We start from the raw sequence: 22,319 nt of genomic DNA on the forward strand, positions 1-22,319 counted from the left end.
TTAGTTTGAGAATTTACTGCAATTTGTATGAATATATGAATAACTATTAACGGTAGGGCTATGTCTTTTGAAAAAATGCGGACTTTACTTTGATGCCTAAAGCTTTTGCACAACACAGTACAATCCCCAGAATTTTTTCGCGCAGAGAGTCAGCATCTATTCGCTGTGCTGTGAAAATTCATTCATGTAATACCCGTATTTACAACATCAGGTTTGCTGGAAATACAAAACATATTGTTCAGAGGGTTAGAAAATACAAACTGAGCAACCATTTTCATGACTATGTAAAATTCTTCAATGTTAAGAATATACATGGCATCTTACTGTTAAAACAAAGGCAAATATTTGGTTTAAATAGGCACGGATAGAGTTCACTGGCGGCAACGGTACTCTGAGCCATGTGATGTTGGGAGAATAAATTTGCTTCACAAGAAACGAAGCGTTAACAAACAAGCAACTTCAGAGGATGTGGTCTTTATCTTGAGGGATCGCTGCAGAACGAAAAACAAACACCAACAGCAGCTTTGGAAAAAGTGATACCCCGACAGGAACGAGTAACGTACGGCTGAGATAACGAAGACATTAACCCACATATTCCTGAAGGACGTTCATGTGTGCAGGACGTTCATTTGGCTGGCTTGGTTGTGGGTCTGCTCATCCAGCCGGCCTGCACACTGCAGACAGATGTTTGGCCAGCCAAGCCTGCAGCGCCACAGGCAGTGTGTGTTCTAGAAAAACCCAGAGCAGATGCTTCTACCTGGTGTCCCACCCGCTTGCCGCTCCGCTCTTGTGGGTATGCTTCAGTGGCCATCACATGACCTCAAAGCCAGGTTTTCAGATTGCGCGCTGTCAGTCACACTGGTGACAAAGTGGAGCGGCTCTGGAACTGATAGATGTCCTCGGGTCGACTCAGCATGCTCGTCAAGGTGGATCTGACAGGCTGAATTCATTTGTTTTGAATAATGAAATCCGATAGTGACAATACATTAGAAAGTATAAGGTGATTAAATCTTGGAAAATTGCATCAAAATAAACATAAAAACACATCACACAGATGCTACTTCTGATAGCTATTGAGTAAGATCAAAAGATACAATGCAGCATCAACATCTCTTTCAGCCTCATTTTCCCATGTTGTTTGCTCCCCAAACATAAAAACAATCACCATCCTGAACAAACAGAAACACACAATCTTTGTCCCTCTCCACGCTCCCTGTGTTATTACCAAACCCGAGGAAACTTTTGAAGAGATTCAAAGACACTCAAGATTAAAGATTTATTTGTTCTTTTGATGTTGCTGCAGCATTTCTGTCTGATTTCTGCAGCAAATGCAGTCTGGTAATGGTGGTTGTTTTTTGGGGGTTTTTGCAGTGTGGCTGGTGGTGACCCAGAACTGCCAGAGACAGGGAGCTGGCCTGGCGGCTGGGTTCTTGTCTTACACCCCCTCTAATGAGGAACGGTTCAGTAATGGTATCACTTCCTTGTAACCTCCAAGGACAGACAGTTTACTTGCTTCTGTTCATTTACAATATTCTATGGTGAGAGAAAGAAGAGAAAAAACAAAAGAGTAGTAAGAAGCCTGGATGGCTTTGTTTTGCAGCATTTCTTGACAGTCGGGTGCACTTCAAGTCTAGCTCGTCTACATTATTACTTTTTACTTTCTCGCCTGTATGAGGGAACTTCTTTTGTTGCATTGTGTCAATTTTGATAAAGAGATTCTACAGTTATTGTCTTGTACATCTGGTGTCTTTGCCATTTTTTTCCCTATTGCTATGCAACAATGAATGCAATGAAACTTTCTCCCTTTTCACCAAGGAATCTTTGGTCGCACTGATAAGATTTAAAAGTCAAACATGTCTTTGAATGTTTTGATTTGATGCGTAGATTCCAATAAAGCTTTGAATTCCAATAACAGCTCATTGTTCTTGCTTTTATTAACTGCTCTATCTCTTAGACTCGTCAGGCATATCTCAGTGTGCTGTGTGCATCAGTGCATCTCTCTCCCATCTGGTCGAGAGCCAGCAGAGAATCACACTGCCCCCTAGTGCCCGTACTCATTAGTAACACAACAGGATTGTTGGGGCAGCTGTCAACCAGACAATGCTCTGGTACTCTGCCAGTGGCTCGATACCAAGATCTGTCATGGGCAGCAATGCACAACAATAGAATCTAGTGATTGGAGTGGTGCACACCCCTGGCTATGACACCGGTCCACCGCTCGCTATCGAATGCCTGTTGTTCCCCTCTCTCCATTCACAAGACCCCTACTTCAGCAATCAGTGCTACACATTTCAATAGACCCTGTGCTGCTGCCTCAAGGAGAGAAGATGAGGAATCCACGTGAGCTATTGTCAAATAATTCTGGCAAAGACCACAATCTTGGCTTTGCTGGATCTCTGAAAATGACCGAATGACCGGGCATATCACATCGTGGTGTTTGTTTCTGGAGTGAGCTGGAAATCCTTTGCTTTAAAGGGAGCTATTATGGTCATTTCCAGTTCCACATTTTGAATGTTGGACACTGTCAAAGTAGCTTTGCATGACTCACAGTTAAAAGTCTTATTTAAATTCCATTGGACCTAGATGCATCCCCTCAATTAAAAAAGCATCACACTTTAGCACCATTTAAAACCAACTTTATTCTGATTGGCTGCCCCTAGCAAACAGAAGGCTTCAACGGCAGGTGGGAGGGGCTTCTATCCCTGAGAAGATAAGATTAAGGATATAAACTCTAAAGCCAGAGAGAGCCGAGAGAAGAAAAAACAAATCTGAAACTGAACATTTAAAGGAGTCTGATTACTGGTACAAACACTTATTATTGGCTATGTTTAATATGAACATCCACCATTGTAACAATGTGACAGAAACTAAGCGAAAGCATAATATGTCCAGTTTAAGCATAATATATTTAAGATACTAAAAGGTGGGGATTCATATACAGAAGGGATAATAGTAGTGATGTATTGAGCTTTAACACCAAATAAACAATTAGTATCTAATCTTATATTTCAGTTTACATATCACTTGTCTTTCTGGCCCCAAGATACAATGTAAGCTCAAACATCCAAAGTAAATGCTCCAAATGACAAGACAGACTAAATACCTCCAAACAAACGATGCAAGACTACAGAAGGCGCTTTAACAAAGGAAGTATGTAATGAACCTAAGGTGCCTTGTCCCCAATATATCATCCTGAGTGAATTTGCCAACATCACTCTCTTTACCTCCAAGCATGGTAAATGAGAATTTATGCCCCCGCTACTTTATCATTCTTTACTTTTTTTTTCACCCCCATGAGGTAGCCATGCCATGCGAGACGGATATTTTCACCAAAGGCAATATCCCCTCGCAGTAATTATATCAGAGCGAGAGAATGGCTCATTAACATATGTTAGGCATGTCAGGAATTTACAAGCGCCTTTTGTAGATGCCTCTCATCAGTGTGCTGCTCCCATCCGTATGGTATCTCCTTTGAGGATGTAACCTCCTCATTTCCATACACGTCAATCATGCTGCGCGTGATGTTAAGAAACACGCAGCACACTCTGTATGTGGCAATCATAAGGAAGAGCTCAGTGATATGGAAAAGGAATGCATGTGCACACGGGTGGGGGTGTGTGTGTGTGACTATGCGTTTTGTGAAACAACATGATGAAAACAACGCTATGTGGGGAAAAAATATTGTGATGATGTGCCATCGGTGCAGAGCGAGTGAAGTGAGCGTGTCGGCTCCTCTGTAGTGCGTTAGAGGGATGTGTGTGTGTGTGTGTGTGTGTGTGTGTGTGTGTGTGTGTGTGTGTGTGTGTGTGTGTGTGTGTGTGTGTGTGTGTGTGTGAGACTTCCTGATAAGTAACACAACGCCCTAACACATACATCAAGACCCCTACCTTCTGTGTGTGTGTGTGTGTGTGTGTGTGTGTTTGTACGTGCAAAGACACGCATAAAGCTTGACACCAGAGACCAGACACCAGACCCACTAACAGACAAGTCCTGAGGCCACTGAGCGAGTGCGGCTGCTGCTGCACTGCTGCAGGACCCAACATCTGCTGCCCGCAAGAAGGCACACACTGTTGCCCTTTCACCCATTAGTATGATGCCAGCTGCAATGACCTATTTATCAGTTGTGGCCTTATAAAGTACTCAAATATATACATAGATTTTTGTCCATTGTGAAGATGTAAATAATGATATAAAGCTGGTCAATAGTTTTAGTTTCGTAGCCCTAACCTAATACTAGCTCCATAGTGTAGCAGCAGTGTCTCCAGGAAGAGGAACAGCACTCTTCCTCTCTCTGTTGCGCCCACTGGTCGAGCGGCCAGTAAGGCTTCAGAGAGCGACAGAGAGCAGCAGTGCGCTGTGGGAGAGAAAAGGTAAAAGACCTTGTGCTGCACCTAACTTTCTCTCTGAGTGATCATTTTACATGTAAGTGTAGCTGAGATCACAGCACCCGTGTGCAGTAATAAAGTCACAGTTATAAAATCACGAGGCGTTGTGGCCTTACACGATAGTTCAAGACTGACTTGCGTGGTGTTCAGTTCTGTGACCTGGCCCTCGTACTCTCCCAATAAACTAATTAGGTTGACTGAAAAAGGAAATAAAAGCATGTCCACTCGAGCAACTTCACATTTCTTTCTTTCTTTTTAAAACGGATGTGGTACGTGAAAATGACTCAAGAATACGGATCCATTAGCTGAGATTTTTTTAAAAGCAACCCAACTACAGCAAAGCAGGGGTCTGACAGATAAACCTATAAAGAGAGAGAGGGAGAGAGATAAAAGCGTTTGGTCCAGTCCTGCCTTTTTGCTCCAGCAAATTTCGTAACAATGACTGAAGACACAACGTCCATTTCCATCACCGTCCGCGCTCTCCATCTCTCCCTTTCATTCTCATTCATTGTCATTGCTTTTTTCCTTTAAGTGCACTTTCGCCCACACCACTTGGAAATTGATTGAAACAAAATGTCACAATTATGCCCTGTAGCTCGCCGCTTCAATTATTCATCAATTAGGGGCTAGGCTCCTTTTTTTCTCTCCTCTGAGCTGATTTTTCATTCAGTTTGCTCGAGATGTATGGCTCCCCTGCTGTTAACCAGTCCAAAGTCATTAGTTTCTGGGTTTGCAATTAAACCTGATGCATTATGCATGAGGCTCCGACTCAGCAGACACACGCAGCAGCGGCCGCAGCAGCTAGCGAACGAGCTAGTAAGCTCTGGAGGCGTGGATGGGAAATTAATTTGCTAGAAATGAAGTTCTCTCTAGCCCTCCCTCCCTCTCTCTATCTTTCTCTTGTCTGGCAGGTTGGAACAGATGCCACTTTCTGTAGAAGCCGATAGAGATGGGGCAGCTATAGCTGTGCAGTTTGATCAGCGCTGATGGGAAAAGGATGTGCCAAGGTGGACACAGACAGAAAAATAAAATATTCCATTGCTAAATGTAAACGGGTCTTCATATAGATTTTGCGCGGGTTAAACCCAGTGAAGGACTCCACAGAATTATCTCTTTACTGAGAAAAACAGGTGTGACAGGTATTCTCTCACAAAGGTTTTATGTTCAAGTATTTGTAAATAAAGTTATTTTTTAATTGTGTTGTTTTATCTGTTTTCAAGGATTTTACATCGTTGTAGCTGGCATAAAGCCTGCATTTTAGAGCCCCATTGAAACGAGGGTCCTATCAATGTTCATTTGCTGCCATCTAGTGGCTACAGAGTGAAATGTCAAATACATTTAAAGGACAAAATCACTGAGGAATGAATCCATGTATGCTTCCAGACCTACACACATCCCTTTGATATTCATTGAAACATTTTGTGCCTTCAGTTTAAGAGATGAAAAAAATGTATGAGATGAAAAAGAAGACTGTATCTTTAAATAAACTTGTATTTATCTTGTAGCAACACCAAAGTAGGCGTGTCCTTCTGTGTTAAAGCACCTGTATGAACAGAGAAGGGCACGCACTAGAATAGTGAGCATACTCCTCATTTTCATGTCCTGTAACACAAAGGCAACAGAGCTCATTTACCTACTTCAGTCATTATGTATGTAGCATTTTTCAGCCGTATTGCATACTAATGTATGTCTGCTTTAGCAGGTGTCACAGAATTATGTTGTTGAAATTATGCAACTAGAATAGGGAAAAAACAATGGATTCACCTTCTTTAGATTTACATAATGTACACAATGCAGCCAGGTGGTGAGGAAGGGGCTGCAGCAGACCGTACAAGAACTGGCGGTATCCAGCAGACGTCTTTAGATTTGGATAGTGGGGAAGCATCACATGGATTAGAGAGAACCTGTTCCTGTCCTCCCGCAATACAAACCTAACAACCACTTCCTACTGGTACAAAAGGAAACAGTGATATGGAAACAAAGCCAGCATTAAAGGAGCAAAATATCTATTTCTTTTAAAAGACTGACATTTACCTTTAATATAAGTACTTCAGCATACTGCACCGAAGTCATGAGCTCACACTGCACAAACCTGTTCCCTTCACAGTGCAGTTCCGTTACGGCCAAGTTATTTCACAGTACAAAAGTAGAAGCAGAGATACAGCTTGACACAAATACCTTAAAAGCTACCTTATCAATATAGGAACACTATTTTCAGTTAAAAATTAACTTCAGGGAAATTTAGATCGTGTGAGTGGCCAATCAAATTACTGATTTTCCTAAAACTCTTGATTTGCTGACTAAAACAAGAAAAGAAAAGAAAAGAAAAGAAAAGAAAAGAAAAGAAAAGAAAAGAAAAGAAAAGAAAAGAAAAGAAAAGAAAAAACATGGAAAACTCAACAGGTAACTGGTGTGGGATCTTATGAGAACCCTCCTCTGGTAGGCTGGTCAAGTAGTTTCTGGCTGCATAAACAGCTTTGTCAGCTCTTTGCACTGGTACAGCTGCCAAGGAAGCCAGGACAGCTTGCTGAAGTTTAGGTTTATCTCAGACAAGCGAGTGAGATGACCAAGCTCTGCAGGAACTTCCTCCAGCTTATTGTCCAGCACGCTGAGGTGTTCAAGCATAGTCAGACTTGAATTTGAGAGGAGGGGGGGTTTACATGCAGCATTTTCACAATGTGTGCACATGTGTATCAGAATTAAACTGTCATTAAATGATTTGTTGACTTCAGAACCTATAATTGCAGATATAGGGAGTCATATTGCACCTTTTAATCCCTGGCGGAAGTCTTTGAATCTGGTTGTGGTTCAGATTGAGGACAAGGTTCTTGAAGCCACCTGTAAAACATGAATATTGCACAGACACACACACACACACACACACACAGATGACTGGAGCTTTGTGTTAATCATACAAAACCAGTAAGAGCCTACCTATCACATCAGGTGGCACTACAGTAATTTGGTTTCTGAACAAGTACCGCTTTTTCAAGGACTCCAGATGGCCCAGAACAGCGGGAAACTCCTTCAAGGCATTATTTCCTAAATTCAGCTCAGCCAGCTTTCGGGCGTTGCAGGAGGAAAAGTATTTAATCACAAATCTGCGTGATGTGTAAAACATTTCAAGTGGCACCTTGGCAATTTTCCAGCAAATAGATAAGCTGCGAGCAAACAAACGATGCGAGAAGACTCACTTGATGTAAGGAGAGCAGCTCAGTGGGAAGGCCTGTGATGGAGTTGTTGTTTAACAGGAGGACTGACAGGTTTGTGAGTCTGGAAACGCACTTGGGAACTTCCTTTATGTGCGTCGAGCTTAAATTTAAAGAGGCTGCTCCGGCATATAAAACCCTTATCACCCACTTTCTAGCCGCCGATTCCCTTTTAGCCATTTCTTTACGCCTATCGTAACGTTCTGTGGAGTTACCGTGGCAACAGCACGCTCTTTGACAAGTCAAAGATCTGATCCGGAGCGGCTGCGACCTCTGGTGGACACAGCTGGATATTAAACTGTTAAATATGGGTGGATTGATTATAATGGCCAGTTTTACCATGACACACCCATGACAGTGAGGGTTTTTTATTTTTAATGCATGGTATATAAATTGTGGTGCCTATGAGGAATACAAGGATGCTCATTAGAAACATTCAGAATAAAGCTGTGACACACACACACTCATGGTATTGTATGCATTTATGTAACTTGGTATCATTTACACGTTTAACAGCTCATTTCAGCCAAACAACACTGAAAACAACCACTCGTTGTCCACATTTGGTTGGTAGTCACACATGATAAGCAGCTCCTGAATCCTCAACTGCATGAGTGGAACTGTATTTTTTTTCTTAAAAAAAAAAAAGATTCAGCGATGCCTCTGAAAATGAGCTAAAAGGTAACCCTGTAATCATTAGGATTAGCCAGGGGCGACCCATGTAAAATCTTTTCACACATTCTGTTCAATTGTGTTTTTTTTATTATCATTATCATGATTAACACAATGTTATCGTTTATACATTAGAAGTTATGTATTCATTTAGGTTTCACTCTCCGTATCTGACTTCAACACAGACATTTAACCGATGTGAAAACAGAAGCATTCTCTGTTGAGCTCAGCAATGTCTCGCTTGACCAGGGGTCTCCCTTCAAATATGTCATATTTCAGGGTGCTTTGTGTTAGAAGTTTGAACACTCTCTGCATTACGCCAACAGCCTTATGTTAACTCTCTCTCAGCTGTCCTCAGCATTGACTGGGTCCTTTAGCTGTTCCACAGAATTGTAGTGCTCTCCTAGACCATAAGCGTGCCGCATATAGCTACAAACAAAGAGACAGAGAAAAGGTTATTGTATAGGAGGAAAAAATAACGCAGTATATCAGTTTCCTAGCTTTGACATGCAGTTACACGAAAATCCAAACAGTCAGATTGGATTTAGACTGGCAGTAGTGAAAAATGTGTTTGTAAATTTGTGATTGCAAATTTAAAATGTTTAAATGTTTACTACAACTACATTCATTTGCACATTTTTACTGACAGTGTTGTACTCTGAGCAAAAAACATATTTGGAAACATTCTTACACAAGTGTGATGGGTTCGCCGTCATATTCCTCCCCAATTTTTATGGTAGGAGAGTCCGCCTGGATCACCTCGATCGGCAAATGAAGAACTTGCGTCAAAGCTCGAAGCTGCAAAATTTGAAAAATTAAAAAAAATCCATTATTAAAATGAATTGAAAAGTACAACAAAACACTTCACTGTGTATAGTACAGTATATGACAGTTAAGGAGGAACTCACTTCCAGTTGTCCACCCCAAGCTGATGTGTGCTCCACATCACTGCAGTATTTCTCAAACTCATCTGGAAGCAAAAGACAAACATGTCAATTGAATATTAACAAATATAGCAGTGAAAGTTTTACTTTCATTACCAAAAACACAGATGGTCTCACCTGTTGTGTACATGTCACCTGTGCTTGGGTTGGTGAGGAAAGGCAGGAAGTCGTCAGGATGGCCTCTCATGTGCTCGGCAGTGCGGGATCGCAGTTCCTTCACACTTGTGGGTAATTGGAGCTAAAACAGAACAGAATGCAGTAGAAAATGTGTTCTGTGTGTCTAAACTTGACAGTTTCTCATTGAGTCATTTTCTGTATGACAAGCTGTACAGACTCCAAACACGGAAGGTGTCAAAGATTGTCAGCAATGCTCAATTTCTTATGTAATTCCTGACTCAGTATATAAACTACAGCTACAGTTATTATTCAATTCAATTTTGTTTATACAGCACCAAATCACAACAACAGTCGCCTCAAGACAATTGATATTGTAAGGTGGACCCTACAATAACGCATACAGAGAAGAACCCAACAATCATATGACTCCCTATGAGCAAGCACTTTGGCGACAGTGGGAAGGAAAAATTCCATTTTAACAGGAAGAAACCTCCAGGCTTTAGAGGGCCAGGGCTCAGGAAGGGCGACCATCTGCCATGACCAGTTGGGTGAGAGAAGGAAGACAGGACAAAAGACATGCTGCGGAAGATGCCTCTATAACAACATGTACCTTTGATCGCCGTGTCAGCTGATCTTCAATAGCACGGTACATGCAGTGGCCATCAGAGGAGATCTCCTTGATCTGAAGCTTTTGCTGGGCGAGTTTTTGGACCAGCTTTAAACCCTCCTGATGTCTCACACCCTGCAGGTTCTGCACCTCAGCCTCTGCTATCCTGATCTCCCTCTCCTTCTCCTGTGCAGCCTTTTTGTCCTATACGAAATCATTTAAAGGTCAAAAGCAGGTAAATACGGGTGATTTATTAGACTCCAACTTATATCTAGCAGGCAGAACTGATCATCAGAGACCTCTCTAAAGCAGAGACGTCATGAATGTGAACTGTGGTAAACAAGGACGATTGACTATGAGTTCTAAGTGTTCTTCTTCAGGAAAACCTAAAATGTAAATGCATAAAGGTTCGACAACACACAAGTCTTTAAAGTTGCACCTCACCCTTCTCTTCTGGGCTTTGGTTACTCGCGGCTGTTTCGCCTCCTCTTGTTCTCCATCTTCCACCTTTACAGTCTCCACTCCATTTATGACCTCTTCCACCTTCTAATATTGAGTAAAGAGAGAAATGGTTATGTTGTAAACTAGGGTTGGGTTTTGATAATCGATTTATCGATTAAAATTGATTCTGGCTTGGATAACGTGATATCGATTCATTAAAATCCTAAATCAATTTTTTAATATTAATTTATTTTTCCAGAAACGCCAGAATCTCAGGTTAAACCTCACAAAATTTCAACAACCACCAAACATTTAAAACAGTAAATGAGAGCAGGAACACGGATTCTGCACAAAGACGTAAAAACAAAGCGCGGACCCGCAGATCAGAATCAGTGAGATGTCGCCTTTCTCACTCGACGGCACGGACATGGTCGGGGCTGAAAGCCGACAGCTCGCTGATTCCGATGTTTCGGCGGGTCCACGCTTTGTGTTTACGCCCTTTTTGCGCTGATTCTAAAGCTGTTAGTTTTATCTCTCTCCAAACAATATTGACCGAACCAGCAGCAAAAGAAGATCCAAACTAAGCCTCACATAAACATCGTCATGAATTCCCTCTGACTTTTGCTGTTTTGCTTCCACCACGATAAAAATCCCACTTCATGCACAGCTCTCTCTCTCTCTGTATACTTCAAGAACAGTTTCCCATCTAAAAATCTGTTTTCTGCATTATTCGCTTGCTTGTTACGCACAAGTCTACCGTTGTTTACAGCGCTGTTGGCCGCTGTTTTTTTTCCCTTTTACTTACTTCCGAAAAGAAAGCCTCATTTCTGCTGTTCAACAGACTTCTGAACAAATGTAAACTTTTTAAAATTATGCAAAATGCAAAACGTTTAGCCGTGTCTCTAATAAAACCGCTGTCGTATGTTGATTAATGGTTTTCTTTCGTTTTTGATGTACTGCAGAATATTTTATAAAATCCCAGGCCAGGAAAACCACCTTCATGTTTTTCTGTGTTTTATCTTCAGCTACTTTGACACAAAGGCATCTGCTGTGATGTTTACACCTTTGATAAAGTCTTGCGAGTGTCAGCTTCCTTTTTATAGATACAAAAATATGTAAATGTACTGATCTGAATTATAATATTTCTAACTGTCTGAGGCAAAACTTCCCAGATTTAAACCGAATTGAATCGAATCGTGGATCGAATCAATATCGTCACTGACCTAGAAATCAGTGACGATACCCAGCCCTATTGTAAACTGCAGCTGATACAGCACAAAGACTAGAATCATTTACATACTGAATGTATACTGAACACATACAAAAACCTTTTAACAGCTGTGTTCTTTCCCTTTCCATCTTACACTTGTTACCCCATTATGAAAGAGTGCTTCTACATTAATTACTAATCAAACTCTACCCGATTTGTCGACCATCTAAACATAATAAGTCACCTTTGTGTCAGCTGTTGCTTTGAGCTGCCTGAATTCCTCCTCATGTTTCTGACTCAGGTCAGCCTCAAGTTTGGAGATCTCCTCTGTCAGCTGTTTCCTCCTCTTCTTGTCATTTTTGGGGACTGCATTTTTCATGCCCTGGACTTTAGCTGAAAATGACACAAAGCAGACCATCAAACAAAACAGTACAACACAACAATACAGATGATGCTGCATACTGGTTAGAAAAGTTATACATGCACAAAACTGCCAACATAGTGAAGGATACACTGTCATAGATAGCACTAATGCACCTAAAAAAAAAAAGATTAAAATGTTTCTGCACCTGTCTACACCAACTGCACAAACAGATGATTTTACATTATCAGACATTATTAATTATTTTGCAACATGTGGCATGTGAAAGAAATGTTTTGATATCAGTGGTCAGCTAAAGCAGCAACTCATTTTACATCATGAGCTACATAGAATAGAATAGAATAGAATAGAATAGAATAGAATTCAACTTTATTGTCATTGCACATGCACAGGTACAGGGCAACGAAATGCAGTTTGCATCCATCCAGAATCCATACATACAGCCAACTTTCATAGTAAGTGAGCCAGACCAGTGAAACACCTTCTTTCAGCCAGTGTAAAGCAGTTAAACCACAAATTTAATCCTTGAGACATCTAAAAATAAGACAAAGAAGTGCAATTTCAAAAAATATCTCAGTTTTTCTACGTGATAAAGAAATACTGCAGTAGCAAATGAAATAAATCTTTCAAAATTACTCTTTGGGTTTAAGCCGTAGGAAACAAAGGTGTAAAATTACAGAAGCATTTCTGGTGGCTAACTTGCAAGACTTTTCCTTTAAAACAGAAAGCTTTGTTAATTGACAAAATTCTATTTTTATTTCTTTTCTGATGTTTAATTACTTATCTATTACCTAATTACTTGGATGTAGTATGAAATGCCATGGTGAAGATCTTTTTCATTCGGAAAAACTATAAAGCTTATTAAAATACAAATCACATTTTCCAAAGCCGGTGGGGCCGGATTGGTGTGTTTGTCAGACCGAATCCGGCCCTCGTGCCTTATGTTGGACACCCCCTGGGCTAAAGTCATCAAATCCTTAAACGTTTCTCCCAACAGTGATCTGTGTATTAGAGGTTTATTACTCTAAAAACAAAACAAACTACGCGATAAGGCTGGCAGTTGCCTCACAATAGTAACCACAGAAACGTCTGCGGTGACCATTATTTATTTACTTGTTGGTCACTTAATAGCGGCTAAAGTGAGACTAAACACTCCGACACATAAACAACACACGGGCACGCTAACTAGCTACCAGCAAAGGCTGAAATGTTAGCCCACCAAACAAAAGAGCACTGTTAAAAGTAGCTACCCTGCAGATCCTTCTTCTCCTTGCGGTGCTGCTTTGCTAGGAGCTCCTCTGGTGTCTCCACCTCCTCCATGACTGGATGCTGCTGTTAAGGTCAACCACTAACAGTGCTTACGAGGTACATGAACCTGACTACCATATGTGTTATTAATGACTTGTTATAAAATGTAGCTCATCATTAGCACAAGATAAAAGCACACAAATACAGTGAACGATAAATAAAACGTGCTGATATGGCCTTATCCGGAAGAGAGGGTGGGGCTTCTTCTTCTTCGCCAAAGATAAACTCCGAGATTGTCTCTATACCGCCACCTCTCGGTATGTTGTGTACTACATTTCCAGGCTGTCTCGGGACTACGTTCTTTATTTTAATACATTTTATTAAATATATTTTAAATAAATATATTTTCTAGACACGTCGTGTTCATTTAATCTCATCTTCATCTAAGAGTGGACAGGAAAAAGTGTTTCCTCTTTCTTCGCATCTTGTTTTTAGATCTTTACCACTGGTTTGCAACCTGGGGAATAACAATAACCCTCTGAGACAGAAAGAAAACAAATATTTTGAATATGAGGGTTTGTGGTTATACTGAACAAGGTATGTGGACCTACCGGGAGGGAGGAGAAGAGGAAGACCTGAAAGGACATTTGTGGATGCAGTGAAGGAGTGAATACAGAGGGCCTTTGTGACAGAGGAGGATGCTAGAAGTAGGGTGAAATGGAGGCAGATGATCTACTAAAGGGAGCAGATGAAAGAAGAAGAAACGCCAAGAAGATCCAGTGGGTTTAAAATAGATTGCATGCTTCTTTTCAAAAGGGTATAACAATACTTGTCTGTAAATATTAATTTCAAATTAAAGGGGAAAAAATGTATGTGACTATTTAAATGCCTTTGTCCTCGTGACAAGGTCATCTTTAACCCATAGAAAAAGGTATCTATATTGTACCGAGTCTGTCTATCTAAATATCAGCTGTGTCTGATTTCCTTTTGTTAAATTATCCAGTATGATCGAATACGCATGAAAATATTATTTGTAATTTTTATTATTATTAATGTCTGATTTTATTTGTATCTCATTAAAAACAGATATCGAAAGCTGATCATAATATACAGTCAATCAAATTTTGCCTGTTAGCGGGCGTGTCGTGTGACGTGGCACGGGGAGCGGAAGAGCTTGTTTGTGTTTTGGTTCTAAGGGGAAGTTGCGAGAAGAAAGAAAGGAGGAGACGTGACAGGATTGTTGAAATTGTTTTCTCGGTCCCCCCCTCCCCTGACACCAGCTCATCACAGTGTCCCGGGTTCTGTGTGCGAACTGCAGCGGTGCTATTTAAAGTTGTACATCGCCTGGCTCTCGGGTAACGTACTTGTCACGAATCTACGAGTTGTGGTTTGCAGCTGGCTCGGTGACATGACGCCGCCGTTTGTTTAGTTGTCATCGGTGACTTCGTTAGCTAGCTATGTCGCTAGCTAAGTGCAGCTAATGTCGATGGTGTTTGGTGGCATGGGGGATGCAGAAATGCGGGCCTTTGTCCTGTCGAGTCCGCTTGTTCTCTTGTATACCAATAGCAAAAAGCTTATAATGTCTTGTATAGCAGGTAGCATGGCAGGCTTACAGTGACTTTGCTAATAGGTGGACTGGGTTCAGTGGGTGTAATGCTAACGGTGACAGCAAGCTAACGTTAGTGTTTGTTAATTGAGGGGCTCAGCTATTCCCCTTGAATCAACATTAGCTAAACAGCACCGGCAATCAGGGTTTCAATTCGAAAGAAAAAAACAATGGCGTTAGTTTTATGCAGATAGCTGTCGTGTTGTTTTTATGTCCTTACAGCAGTCGGGAGACTAATGACACCAGACAGCTAGGAATGCTAAGCTTTGCTAACAGCATAAACGCTAACAAGCTAGAGAACAAAAACACTTTGGGGAAAATGGCGGCCCCCTCTAACATCAAAACAGACCGATAGCCACTGCTAACATAGAGCGAGTGTGTTTATAGTCAACTAAGTATCGAGGGTTCAAGCCAAATATGCACGTCGTAGTCATGTAATGCGCAGCGTTTGTTGACAAATCGTGTCATGAGTGTGGGTAAATACAGTCACTGTTCTCATTCCAGTTCCTGGAGCTTGTTTGTTTTCTTGCTGCGCGTCTTCAAGACTTCGTCTCAAGGATAAGTCGATTGAGATAAGGTTGAAATGTTTTGGCATGACCTCGCCGGTCAATTTATTGACTCGTTTCCCCAAAGCTCTTTATTTGAAATAGACCCAGAAATCTGGTGGCTGTTATCTTTACCTTAATAAACTCTGTTATATGAATGCCTTCAGCCTTTAGTGTTGCGACACAAGTAAGAACGGTTTGCCACAGATGTGGGCTAGTGACGCACAGGTTTATAGTGTGTGTGAAAAAAGTAAATGCTATTTATAGAGCTCATTTTGAAATGACTGGAGTTGACCATAAGTGCAGTACAGGCACACTCATTTTGTAATCCACGTCTCAAGAACCCAATTACAAACATGGAGCTTACATAAACAGGGAACATAATAAAATATAATATTTAAGAAAAGAAATCAGAAAACAGCTGCATTCTACCAATGCTAAACAGTCAAGTAAAACAGTAGTACAAAACATTTACAGTGTGTTTGACCAAACACTGACGGACCTGAGGCTAAACTAAAAGCTGCTAAAACAGGTATGTCATTAGAGCTGATTTAAAATCATCAGTTGTTGAACCAGTCCCCATGTGCTTAGGGGCAATAACCACAAAGTCCCAGTCGACTGTAGTTTTTAGGCAAGAAGGGGACACTGAAAGAAGAAGTTAGGGTGATGATGTCAGTGATTTGGAGGCAAAAATATGGAGATAAAAAGTGAATCGCACATTTGTAATGGCAGACATTTTTTTTTATTTGCTCTGTTGCATTTGCACTTAAGCAGTCCTGGCACAGTTACTTTATAGACTGACTTGCCTATTTTTGCAATTTTGTTCAGAGTACATTCATAGCTGTATCCTCTTAGTTATCTTGCAGATTATAAGCACATGTTAACTCTTAACTTATATAATTAAGTAGCACTTTTCTTCTTGGAGCAGTCACAGCTACTACTACTCGTTCATCCCATCACACATAAATGCATACAAGTGCTTTTTTTTCTTTGCCATAGCGCCTTTTCTATCATTTGCATGCACTCTAGCTCACAATGCATGGATTGCAGGCGACTCAGGGTTCAGTGCTTTCCCCAAGGATACTTAAGCATGCAGTCTAGAGTAGCCGGGGAATCTATCCATCAACCTTTCAAGCCACAGCCACTCAAATGTGTCGTATGCTATTACGTACTGCTACCTTACAGTATACTATAATTCAGTACAACATCTTCATAAACTGCCATTGAGGCTACAGCCACCACAGATTAATGCCTCTCCTCAACAGAGTGTGACTTGTGTGGTTAACAAAGGTTGCTTTGTGCTTTATTGCACTGCACCATATATGTGAGTTTGATGCGAGGCGAAAGGCCAGTTTTTGGTCAGGCACAAGATTCCACTAAATTCACCCTGTGAGGCCAGACATAAGCCGTGATTATCTCCTTACAACAGCCGTCTGTGTTTTTTAGAAATTCTGAGCTGTTCATTCCCAAATAAGTTAGTAAGCACTACATGCACGCATGGTATGCATGCATGCAATGGTTCTCGCAGTTATACCACACTTGTGTAATGTGGGTGGGTCTTTCCCCGGCTCTCTTTCGAGTTTGCCATGAATCACTGTTGTAGTTCATGACAAGGCTTCCTTTTCCTGGTGTTACTGTAAGTTACATTCATGAAGAAGTGTCTGAAATTTCTGCATCCCCTGTCAAAAATTGCACATGCATTCAGAACAGGCCTTTGTGTGTTTGAAATGCTCGCATGTTATTTTTACTGACTTGAAATGTTCACAGAATAATTCAGTTATTAGCGTTATAAAATTGCATTTACAGCCATAATTTGCAGATAAAAAAGATAGCTAATTGATACAGGCTATCATTTTCAATGCACTGTATATGAATTATATTTGAATTTATTGATCACATAAATTTCTTCATGTTGCCTAAACTGCAGTGTGAAAACCACCTGTTTCTTTGAAACACTCTGTGTGTGAAAACCTTCTTAATTCACAACAAATTGAAGTGATACCAGTGGGTGCATGCTTGACTTTGATGTGTGCAAGTATGAGTAAGAGATGTATCATTTTTTGTATGTAGTCTGCTCTGAGGAACTTTCATTGACCTTTATGTCCCAGTCAAAATGTCAAAAGATTGCCTAATTTAGTTACTTTTTTCTAGTAGCCTATTCATTAGTCTGATTCTAGTTTTCATAAGATTTGTAATTTTATAATGATTTTCAGAGGAAGCTGATCTTATATTTATAAATTGTTGCATGATTTTAATATATGAGTAATGCTCATTTGTCTTAAATGTCAGACTGTAATCTATACAAAAATAACTGTTCCGTTCCTGTTATGACTTGTTAAACTGCATTTGAAGGGAAAAGAAATTACAAATCTCTTAGAGTTTAATATCTGTTTTTACTCTGTGAACATGCTTGTTCTCGTGCTTCCTGCAGCAGAAGTCCCGACAGTGAGGTTCGGCACACAGGACACCTGGGATCTGACTAGGTCATGGCCAATCGAGGAGGAGCTACGAGACCCAATGGACCAAATGCAGGGAATAAGATCTGTCAGTTTAAGCTGGTGCTGTTGGGTGAATCGGCTGTGGGGAAGTCCAGCTTAGTGCTTCGCTTTGTCAAGGGCCAGTTCCATGAATTCCAGGAAAGCACAATAGGAGGTAAGGTCATGTCATCAAATCAGGATGTTTCTGACAACCTGGCAGTTCTGTTGTTTTTTTTTTTTGTTGTTGTTGTTTGTTTTGTTAGTTTGTTTTCCTGAGAAGTCCCCATTCAGAATACTGATGCTTTTGTGTTGACACATTTATCAGCTCTTTTGTTTATATGACCTCCTAAAGATATAGTTTTGGTGTCGTTAATGATCACGCAAAAATGACTCGTCTCTTCCTATCTCCACAGCGGCTTTCCTAACCCAAACAGTGTGTCTTGATGATACAACAGTGAAATTTGAAATCTGGGACACTGCAGGCCAGGAGCGTTACCACAGTTTGGCACCAATGTATTACAGAGGAGCACAAGCTGCCATTGTGGTCTACGACATCACAAACGAGGCACGTTCATCCTTGACTAAGACCCAGGCCTTCCAGAGCACTTGTAGAGCAAGTTAAAACATGAAAGTAGCATTAGATGTTGACAAGTGGTACCGTGTCTTCATTTTTTTTTCAGGAGTCCTTTGCACGGGCCAAGAACTGGGTGAAGGAGCTACAACGACAAGCTAGCCCTAATATAGTCATCGCTCTGTCAGGAAACAAAGCTGACCTGGCTAACAAAAGAGCTGTGGACTTCCAGGTCAGTCTAGACAAACGTTAGACTGTGTCTTAGGCTTTCATGATTTTACAATTATTATTATTATTTTTTAATCTAATTTCTCTGTGACCTTTATGTGTGGAGTTTGCATGTTCTCCCTGTGTCTGCGTGGTTTATCTCCGTGTGCTCCAGCTTCCTCCCACAGTCCGAGCACATGTAGTTAGTACAGTTATTTAATTGGTGATTCTAAATCTCTCATAGGTGTGACTATGGTGTGAATGGCTGTCTGTACCTCTCTGTTAGCCCTGTGACAGGTTGGCAACCCGTCTCCAATCCCACCGCAAAACTGAGTTGGATGAGGGGAGGAAAATAGGTGGATGGGTGATCATGTTCCTAGCAGACGCTGCATTCTAGAGCCATGACTTCCATTTTTAATTATCCCCTAATTGTGTTTCTCTTATGCCTGAAGAAATGCGTGTTGGAGGATGTATTAAAAATTAGTTTGTTTACATTGTGTCAACAGGACGCCCAGTCATACGCAGATGACAACAGCTTACTTTTCATGGAGACATCGGCCAAGACGTCTATGAATGTGAATGAGATATTTATGGCCATTGGTGGGTAACTTTTAGGACTCAATTTGTAGATATTTGTTTTTCTGCACATTTCTGTTATTCAGAGTTAGAACTGTTCCCTCATAGCAAGAAGGTGATGGCTTGAAGCCCAGTTTAGGGCTCCTTCTGTGTGGAGTTTGCATGTTCTCTGCTACCCTGGGCTTTCTACTGTAGCTCCAGTTTTCTTCTGCTGAAAAGTACGCAAGGTTTACAAAGCTGCTGTTAGGCTTGGACAATCACAAATTCCTAAGAGGTTTCAGTTCCTGCTTAAAATGCAAGTTAAAAATTAACTGGAGGACAAGGTCAAACTAGCATGATTGATGTGTTTGTTAATGATTTTTTTTTTTTTTTTTTTTATCATTTGTAGCTTCTCTTTTCTGAAAATCGTTTTATTATTTATTTGTTTGTTTGTTTGTTTTTTGTTTTGATTTCTTCCAGCAAAGAGATTGCCAAAAAATGAGCCTCAGACTGCAGGAGCAAACACTGGGCGCAGCCGGGGAGTGGACCTGACAGAAGCTGCCCAGCCAGCCAAGGCTCCATGCTGCAGTAACTAACATGAAGAACACCCTCCTCCCTACCAACCTGTATGGCAGTAACTAATGTGGTCAATGCCCCAAATGCCACTGCAGTTACTAATGCAATGTGTCACCTATCTCTGAAACAAGAAAATATGCCCTGCACTCGCCACCCCACTCGTCAACTTTTAACAAATTCATTGCCATCACACTGATCTTTCTTTGCGGCTCTGCCTCTTTTCCTCCATTATGGTTCTGCTGCTACCCGGGGAAGCCTCCTAACCACTTTGTCTTACTTTCTGCCATCGAGCTTGTTACATCTATCGTATTATTGATAGATCAGTGATCGCAGGTATTAGAAACATTAGAGCACCCTTCCTTGCGTTGTCATCATCTTTACACCGTGTAGACATGAGTTTCATCTGGAGGAAGTGATCACTTCTCTTTTCTGGGATAGCTTAAGTCTTTAATGTTGCATTTCTAATACCAGTCTTCTGTTTTTGTTCAATTTTTTTATAACTTTGTTGATTATTGTTTACTATAATTTTGTCAAACTTGTGGATGCACATGCTAGCATATTTAGGCGGCCTAAAAGTTAAAGAGTTACACATTCAATCTGCAGTAGAGCAGAAAAAGTTGGTTGGAGGAGTGTGTTCTTGTTAATCTCAGAAAGAGGAAAGGTGGAGGGGGCAGAGAGAAATTTTAGATTCTGTCTCTCTTGTTGTTTCTAGGGCCCTTTATCTTCTGGGGGGGGGGGGAGAATAGTTGGTCCTTATAACCCCACTCCCTCCATTAAACCCAACGTAGCACTAGTGCATAGCTTCTCACACCACCTTGACTCCATTCTGGGCCCGTGCCTGCTCCTAGCTGTCCTTCGTGGCATTGTGCAATGTTTCACAGTATTTACTCTGTGAGTTGTCTGCAAGGACCAGTGCTGCGCAGCAAATCCCCTTGTGTCTATAAACACAGCGCAGAGCTCTACGGTACACGTCAGTGTCACCAACTGCCCACTTCATGATGTGTCCGTCCATAAACCTTGTGTAGACCACCCTTTTGTTGTCATACTGCGGTCTCTTGGGTTTCTGTTTTTCAACGATTTATTCTTGTGCGGTTACTTTTTCTATTGTGTCAATGTTGCTCGACTGCTGGGTTTGCACTGGGGGTAAATCGAAGGTGATAGCAGTGAGTGGGGAGTTGCAATATGTAAAGTTGCTTCTTAATTAATATCGGAATCATAAATGTTTGACATCTTCTCTTGATTAGAAAGTGCTTTAGACACGGCGGTGTGTCATTCTGTACAAAGCCCGGCCCGGGTTTGCTGTCTGGTGACAGATTACATCCTTCAACTTATTCACACGCATTTATCCGTGTGTTTTGTTGTTTTTGGCTTTTTTTTTTTTAACACACATTTCCACAATTAAACACACACACGCCACTGACTTGTCGTCTCCCTCCCCACCTTCCCCTATTCCCTGTAAGACCTAAACATCACTGTACATGAACATACACACAGTCTGTTACACATCATCCACACCTTTGTCAAGCACACACTCTGTCCCACCGACACACAACCCCCCTAATTGTTACACACACATGCACACACACATACAGAGTACTTTTAGTAAATAACTCTTTTTACAGGTCTGTCTTACTCATGCCTTGCACTAATGATGCTCATGAATATATCTTGTCATGATTTCAGCCAGTGTGATATATAAATATATATATATATATATAAATATAAATATATAAATAATATACTGTAAATAAGGTGTTGCAGTGTAGTCTACCTTTTTCAATTTACCAGTGACAGGACTAATGCTTGCTAGGGAGTTGTCTAGATAATCATAAAAAAGTGTACAGTTAGCAGGAAGGGGGAAAAAAACAGCTACAATCTGGGTTTGGAGTTTTGTTGCTGTTCCTTTTTTTTTTTTTTTTTTTTTTACACATATAAATGGTTAAATTATAATCAGTGGTGGTCTTTATAAATGTATCTAGTGTTTATTAACAACAACAAAAAAATGAAATTGCATTTATTTAGTCATCTGTCTTGTATATTTCTGTCATAAAAAATATATCCAAACATGTTTTGTTTTTTTGTTTTTTAAGATTATCTCTTTACTTTACACTTCTCCATTTTTTTCTTGTCTATGCCTTGTCCAGAACTATTCCTCCTCCTACTCCTCCCTGTAAGTAGACGTGAGCTTTCAGAGGCACGGGTTGTAAAACTCGAGAGGAGTCGGACACCACGCTGCACAGTTTTTGAGCTTTCCTCTGTCTGTCCTCCTACATCTCGCTAACATTGTGACGATAATTGTAGGAACAGTAAAACAACTATCAGCTGGCACAATGGCGGTTTCTGAATAGATGATTTAACACATAATAAGGATGCAAATTGTAATTTTTTTTTATTTTTTTTGTTTTGCAGTGAACACTTATTTGCAGCCAGAAACATTTAAATGCAAGCATTTTACAGTACTGTTATGTAATGACCAAATAAATACTGAAATAAATTTGATCATTTATTATTGTAATCAGGCGGTGTGCATGTGTGTGCGTGCCTTTATTTCCTCTGGGCCTCAATAG

The 22,319-nt window shown here is 40.7% G+C and overlaps 2 protein-coding genes across 12 annotated transcripts; one reads left to right on the forward strand and one right to left on the reverse strand.

The window, feature by feature from the left end:
• Nucleotides 1–1,262: 1,262 nt before the first annotated feature.
• otud6b (OTU deubiquitinase 6B) lies at nt 1,263–13,530 on the reverse strand. Of its 10 annotated transcripts, none has more exons than XM_042218939.1 (13): nt 13,218–13,530; nt 11,830–11,978; nt 10,379–10,480; nt 9,938–10,138; nt 9,328–9,448; nt 9,175–9,236; nt 8,958–9,064; nt 7,580–8,695; nt 7,367–7,446; nt 7,154–7,223; nt 6,787–6,993; nt 6,150–6,330; nt 1,263–1,533 (listed from the first exon to the last, which is right to left on the reverse strand). In XM_042218939.1, the coding sequence occupies exons 1-8, from the start codon at nt 13,285–13,287 to the stop codon at nt 8,611–8,613; spliced, it is 897 nt and encodes a 298-aa protein (XP_042074873.1). In that variant the 5' UTR covers nt 13,288–13,530; the 3' UTR covers nt 1,263–1,533; nt 6,150–6,330; nt 6,787–6,993; nt 7,154–7,223; nt 7,367–7,446; nt 7,580–8,610. The 10 variants fall into 10 exon arrangements, with proteins under 10 accessions (XP_042074873.1, XP_042074872.1, XP_042074871.1 ...); XM_042218938.1 differs by adding an exon at nt 6,420–6,484 and having other exon boundaries at nt 6,150–6,333; nt 6,787–7,223; XM_042218937.1 differs by lacking the exon at nt 7,367–7,446.
• Nucleotides 13,531–14,385: 855 nt separating this feature from the next.
• Nucleotides 14,386–21,816, forward strand: rab5aa (RAB5A, member RAS oncogene family, a). Of its 2 annotated transcripts, none has more exons than XM_005917409.2 (6): nt 14,386–14,570; nt 17,801–18,018; nt 18,257–18,408; nt 18,524–18,646; nt 19,128–19,221; nt 19,657–21,816. In XM_005917409.2, exons 2-6 carry the CDS (start codon nt 17,853–17,855, stop codon nt 19,770–19,772), a joined length of 651 nt encoding a protein of 216 aa, XP_005917471.1. In that variant the 5' UTR covers nt 14,386–14,570; nt 17,801–17,852; the 3' UTR covers nt 19,773–21,816. The 2 variants fall into 2 exon arrangements, with proteins under 2 accessions (XP_005917471.1, XP_005917470.1); XM_005917408.2 differs by having other exon boundaries at nt 14,387–14,570; nt 17,798–18,018.
• The last annotated feature ends 503 nt before the right edge of the window (nt 21,817–22,319 follow it).

The sequence above is a fragment of the Haplochromis burtoni genome, unplaced genomic scaffold (genome assembly GCF_018398535.1).
Source record: "Haplochromis burtoni strain Fernald_Lab_line unplaced genomic scaffold, NCSU_Asbu1 Contig_25, whole genome shotgun sequence".
NCBI classification, from domain to species: Eukaryota; Metazoa; Chordata; class Actinopteri; order Cichliformes; family Cichlidae; genus Haplochromis; species Haplochromis burtoni.

Bases quoted from the DNA above. Each gene is read 5' to 3' on its own strand.
- otud6b (XM_005917411.2), bottom strand. From the start codon at position 13,287: ATGGAGGAGGTGGAGACACCAGAGGAGCTCCTAGCAAAGCAGCACCGC. The intron at 11,979-13,217 runs GTAGCTACTTTT...TGTCATTTTCAG, and splicing joins GGAGAAGAAGGATCTGCAGG to CTAAAGTCCAGGGCATGAAA. The intron at 9,237-9,327 runs GTGAGACCATCT...TTTTGCTTCCAG, and splicing joins AGGTGACATGTACACAACAG to ATGAGTTTGAGAAATACTGC.
- rab5aa (XM_005917409.2), top strand. From the start codon at position 17,853: ATGGCCAATCGAGGAGGAGCTACGAGACCCAATGGACCAAATGCAGGG. The intron at 18,019-18,256 runs GTAAGGTCATGT...CTATCTCCACAG, and splicing joins CCAGGAAAGCACAATAGGAG to CGGCTTTCCTAACCCAAACA. The intron at 18,647-19,127 runs GTCAGTCTAGAC...TTGTGTCAACAG, and splicing joins AAAGAGCTGTGGACTTCCAG to GACGCCCAGTCATACGCAGA.